The sequence below is a fragment of the Nilaparvata lugens genome, chromosome 3 (genome assembly GCF_014356525.2).
Source record: "Nilaparvata lugens isolate BPH chromosome 3, ASM1435652v1, whole genome shotgun sequence".
In the NCBI taxonomy this organism is placed as follows: domain Eukaryota; kingdom Metazoa; phylum Arthropoda; class Insecta; order Hemiptera; family Delphacidae; genus Nilaparvata; species Nilaparvata lugens.
Window position 1 is genome coordinate 5658136 of NC_052506.1, and position 6180 is coordinate 5664315.

Consider the following 6180-nt stretch of genomic DNA (forward strand, 5'->3'; position numbering starts at 1 on the left):
ATTTGAATGTTAGGGAATTGTTTGATCCAGAATATAGTGAGAATAGATATAAAGCTGCAATGAGTTGTGAGAGATTCAACTTCATTCTAGATCGCTTACGGTTTGACAACACAGAGACAAGAAAGAATAGAAAATCAGAAGACCCATTCACAGCTATACGAGAGATATGGGAAATGTTTATTGCAAGCTGTAGGGATCTCTATAAACCAGGGAGTTATTTGACGATCGACGAGCAGCTGGTGGCATTTAGAGGACGTTGTCCTTTCCGGATGTACATGCCCAACAAACCCAACAAATACGGCATCAAGATTGTGATGATCTGTGACACTCAAACTCATTACATGCTAGATGCAATTCCATATATTGGAAAAGCAACTTATAGAGGTCCTTTGCCTTTGGCCCAGTATTTTGTGTTGGAACTTGTAAAATCTGTTCGAGGGACAAATAGAAATATCACTTGTGATAACTGGTTCACTTCTATACCATTAGCAAATGAACTTTTGAAGCAAGAAAACAAATTGACTCTCATTGGAACACTCCGCAAAAACAAGCCAGAAATTGTTGATTTCAAGAAGAGAGAAGTTGGAACAAGCATATTCTGCTTTGATGGAGCAAAAACAATGGTTTCCTATCAAACCAAAGCCAGCAAATCTGTCATCCTTCTTTCAACTTGCCATGAAAGCCCTGCCATCAATGAAGACAGCAAGAAACCGGAGATAATAGAAAGTTACAATGCTATAAAGGGTGCAGTTGATGCCTTGGACCAGATATGTAGCAATACTTCATGCAGACAAGAAGATGGCCTTTGTGCATTTTTTTTTAATATTGTAAATATTTCAATGGCAAACAGCTATGTTTTGTATGTTCAGAATTGTGTGAAAGCCAAAGGAAGTCTGCTTATCGAAAATACAAAATTATTGTAACATAGCCAATCAAACATTGTAAGTTTACAGTTTAACAGTTACCTGTTGTAAACTCTATTCAAGGTAATAAAAATGTAATATTTGAGGTTTCAGATTGGAATCATACAACTTTCAAATATTGGAATGATAAATATTATATTCTCATCACATTGTCAAATAATATTAGCGATTAGCGGTAAAAGTTTAGGCAAGCAGTGTCACTGTAAGTGGCTTTTCATGGTACTACCACAGAATAGATATTATTATTTGTATACTGTGGTACTACGACTAAATACAAAGCGCATGTGCCGTTGCTGTTTGCTGGGTCGCTCTACAGTGTCAAGGCCACCTCGCTCTACATGTTCAAGGCCATCTCTGTTTACAGTCAATCGGATCTCCCATCGAACAGTAGATGTTCCCCCTGTTGCCACTGGTCAAAGGTCTCCACGATCCTCCTTGCAGGGAATTCAAAGATGTTGACCAACATGATTTTCAATCAGCTGTTTGCTGTTTAATTGAAATATTGGTTTATTCCTTCAATATTCAATGTAAAATATTGCTTTTCTTTATCAAAAAAAATTTATTATATCATATTTATCTTCTGAATAAAATCGAATATTGAAATGCTAACTAGATTTATGTACTCGTGGAATATTTCTGAACTAGATGAGCAGTCGAGAAAGTTGATAATGAGGTACCTACAAAAAAGAGCCACCACCACAGCTGTAGTTGGCCACAGGTGTTCCAATCACTGCACGTGAGACAAAAAATGTGGCCCTCACAGCATTAATATAGATATCATTATTATGTGAGGTACATCTGTGTACGGTACCTCATTTTAAATTTGGACATTTATACGAAAAAATCACAGCACTTAACCTGTTAAATTAGTCATCGCTATATTTATATTTCATTCTTGATCTTAAGAGAGCACGGAACGTTTCAAGTGAAAATTGTTATTTTAGAATAAGAGTAATCTGTGACGTGTGATATAGTGCCTACCTTACAAACAGTAGCGTACCGGTATTTGATAATAAATTGTGTACTTGAGACAGTTTCTGATCAATATTCACAAATCACTTTACAGTGCATAGCCACAATAACAGTTCTCAAATTATCTTTGTAGGTGGTGCGGTAATGTTCAAAGGGACCTTTGTTAGAATGTACGTTGAATTTTCTTCGTGTTGTATTCAAATAAAATAGTATAGAAAAATGAAAAGGCTTGGCTATACTGGCAGCCTAATGATTTTATAAGCTTTAAACAAGACCCGTAACAATTCTAATTGCGAAGCAGTCATGAGTTTCACTCCACCATCTTTGAAAAGCAAGTTTGAACTGTGCCTCAATAACGACGATTTAAGTGATTGTGAATTTCTGGTTGGCGAAAAAAAGTGCAAAATCAAAGGACATAAACTGTTGTTTGGCATCTCTAGTCCTGTTTTTCGAGATATGTTGTACGATGGACTTCACAGCAAAAATGGTGTAACTTACGAGGTAATCGACGTTGAACCCGAAGAATTTCAAGGTATGAAACAATTTATCTATACAGATAATGTGGTTTTCACATCAGGTCTACATGCGTGCTCAGTATATTTAGCCTCTTGGAAGTATGTGATTCCTGAACTTATGCCGAAATGTGTTCAATACATCAAAGACAATTTGTCTGTTACTGAAGTAATAGACGTGTTTGAGTTTTCACGCCTTAATAACATTCCAGACATTGAAAAAATATGTTTGACAATCTTTAAAGAAAAAACCAGAGAGGTAATGCAGAGCGAAAAGTTTCTAACCACTGATATTCATACACTGGAAGCAATTTTGAAGTTGGACTCCTTAAAATTAGAATCTGAAGTGGAGGTTTTCCAATATGTAGAAAAATGGGCTCTGGCAGAGTCTTGTCGCAGAAACATTGATTTGCAGCAACAGGGAGAATATTTCAATTGCATCAAAAGACATCTGCGAATTTTGACAATTGATAAGGAGCAATATGAAAAAGGTTTGTCCAAGTCTCATTTGCTAACTGATAAGGAAAAAATACCGATTCTACACAATCTATTGGGCTTTGAAGAGAAGTTGTCACATACGTTTTCTGATGTAATTTTTCCTCGAATTTTCACTGTAGGAGAATCAGATGATAAACAAGAAGAAGGAGAAGAAGAAAAAAAAGAAGCCGATTTCGATCACAAATTCAATTTTACACGGACGGAAACTAACAATAATACATTTTATTATACTTTGGGGGATCAACTTGAGACTAAATGCTTGATTAAAAGAAACACATCAATAAAAACATTACTGTATTGCTCAGATAGTGAGACGATGGTAAAAAGTCTTATGAAAAACCACAAACTCAAGTTATATTATTTAGGAAAATTAGACGATTTTGAAGCGGATAGTTTTGATGCGGTTTTGAACATTGAGAATCGTTATTACTTTAGTGCTTTTTACCTTAAATTTAGATTTGAGGATGGTATTTTTCAATTGGAAATTTCCGAGTTGAAATCTATAGTATAAAATTAACATGAAATATAGTTAGGCCTACTAATATAATTTGAAATAATAGTTACTAACATTAGGCCTAAACTCGGCCCACAATGGCAATGGTGGTAAGTTTGTTAGGCTAATGATATGGAAAGTTGAAAGTGGTTTAAAGAAAACCCTATAATTAGCATGTTTTACACCGTTTTTTTTAAATAAAAATTGCATCAAATGGCATAAAATTTATTTATTTTCCATATCTACATAAATGACAATAATTAGTCTGTTGCTGAAGTAATAGACGTGTTTCAGATCCGTAAACACCACAATTTTGCCATTAAAAAATTACCAGGCTTTTGAATGTCTAATGGAAAGCTCCGAATTCAACTTATGTTCTTTGGAAAAATTAGAAGATTCCGAAGAGAAAATTTTAGGTACAGTATTGAGCTTTGAAAATAGTTATTAATTTTTATTTTATCACCTCAAATTAAAATTGAATAGAAGTACTGGTTTTTCTGATTTACAAATTTCCCTGTATGAAAATGTATTATTAAATAATTTAATAAAACATTTCATAATTATTATTGAAGAATATATTTTCTTGATGAATAAAATATGGTTTATTATTTTCAACAAGAATAAAAAGTTAATATTACATCAGATATAACGATATCAGCTATCCTCTATAGAAAGCAGTGGCAAGGCAGAGAGAATCGGCAACGTTGTTGTTATATCTTTTCCAATGACACTGGAAGATGGTAGTTTATACTGGTATGTATATCTGATGAAATATAACCAACTGTTCATTCTAGTTGAAAATGATAAATCATATTTTACTTGTCAAGAAAATATATCTTTTGATGATTTAATAATAAATGCTCATAATTAATATTAAATATTCCGTTAATTACTTATATTTGTATATATGACAACGTTGCAGAGGTAGAGAAGGCTATAAAGCGCTATCTGCTTTATTTGTCCAAGGATAGCAACACAAATGTTGATAATCAAATGCTGTCATTATAACGTGCACCTCAGCACTTCACCATAAACTGGAGGACACAGTAGTAAAGTCACCTTGAGGCCCAATATTACATCAATGCAAATAGAAGTGGCGCCAATTTGTCATGAATTTTCATTTTTTCCTATAGAAAATATTTTTCATTCAAAATTCTCATATTTGCTGATGTCAATTTTAAAAATAAAATCGTATTCAAAATATAAATCATTTTAAAGTTTTTTTTCATCTGTTCAAAGCATTTCCTTCCTAATTCGTTTAATGTTAACCAGTATCAGTACTGTCAGTATTAGTCCAGTCAATATAGACATATATATGATGGGGTGTGCTTGCAAATTATGTAGTAGTTCTGATTCTTTAATATATTATTTGGGTACATAAGAGAAGTCATCAAGAACCAATTTCTTCATGCAAAATTTCCTTGTGCTAGATAGAGTGGCCCAAAAACCTCGTATTTTCGGCTCATTTTCCAGTTTTCAGCTATTTCTGCCAAATCTCGTAATCGGACAAAAAAATTTGCTCTCGCTTTTTTGGATCATAGAATTCTGAATGGAATGAGATCATTTGGAACTCTCTATCTCCAATGAGTACTGAGTTTTCAAAAATGAGTGAAATTTTAGGTTTTTTATTTTTTTATTTACTCTACTTTACTTATACTATTGTTTTTTAATTGTAAATCTTCAACTGTCAGGTTGTTATAATGCAGTTCACGGTGCTCATTCCCCACACCCAAACTTTTTGTCTTTGTGGGAAATATTCACTATTTATCTAATGTTTCTGCTGCTGTATTACTTTTTTGTGAATAAAGATCATTTGATTTGAAGGAAAAATCAATTTTGATGAATTTTAGTTTTTGATCAACAATATCTTCCGATTGTTAAAATTTAGATGTATAATTCAAAACCCCTCTGGGCGTATTTTTGTGCTCTACAATCTGAAATCAGAGAGAGCGCTTCATCTCAAATAGATTTTCAGGTACACCTGACGACAATGTTCCTTGTATTGAGAAAAACACCTAATTTCCAGCTTCAACCATCATCACCAACTACATTGTCTTCACATTCATATTTCGCACAATGACATGAGATCATGTTCTATGAGAACCACCCGCTAGATGCACTTCATTTCAGTATTTCCTAGTGGGGACGAACGCTTAAGGACACCTCAAGGATCAATATTTCAAACACTTATAACTTTTGACACAATGCTCAAATTTCATCGTACTACACTTCATTCCTCTCGGCTCGTCAAGGTGTGAATTCAAAATCACGCATCATAAGTCAAATTCGGTCGAAAAGTGAAGTCCGTATGATGGCGGTCATTATTAACAGAATTTTTTATATCGTTTGTTATTCAGTTACTGTGAGAGATATCGGATTGGTTTTACCACCAAAGTGTTTAGAATCAACCAAACGATGATGTTTGGGAGAATCATCTCATTTCGTCCACTCTTTCCATTATTTATTCAACTTCAAAAACTTGAAACATACATTCTTCGGAGACAATATTTCATTTCCCACCCTGTATATGTATTCGCAGTAAACAAACACTAATATTATTGGCACAGTGTTGTAGAATATTTCCAAAGCTTCAAATGACATCTGGTTGGAGGCTGTAAGTCCATATTTTACGGCTGGAGCGTCATTGGAAAAAGAGTAAAAAGTACTGTTTGCAGCGGAAAACACACTTTTTCCACCAAATGCCAATCCCAACAATTAAAAAACTGTGTAACTCATGACTCCTTGAAGGTAGAGACTTGGGAATGGTATCAATCTCTTTATA

At 33.8% G+C, this 6180-nt stretch overlaps 1 protein-coding gene across 1 annotated transcript; it reads left to right on the forward strand.

Annotated features, from left to right (window-relative positions):
- The first annotated feature begins 2051 nt into the window (after positions 1–2051).
- On the forward strand, positions 2052–3617 carry LOC111049842 (BTB/POZ domain-containing protein 2). The gene has a single exon (XM_022336019.2). The coding sequence runs from the start codon at positions 2199–2201 to the stop codon at positions 3414–3416; it is 1218 nt and encodes a 405-aa protein (XP_022191711.2). The 5' UTR covers positions 2052–2198; the 3' UTR covers positions 3417–3617.
- Positions 3618–6180: the final 2563 nt, after the last annotated feature.

Coding starts and splice junctions, on each gene's coding strand:
- LOC111049842 (XM_022336019.2), top strand. CDS start 2,199: ATGAGTTTCACTCCACCATCTTTGAAAAGCAAGTTTGAACTGTGCCTC.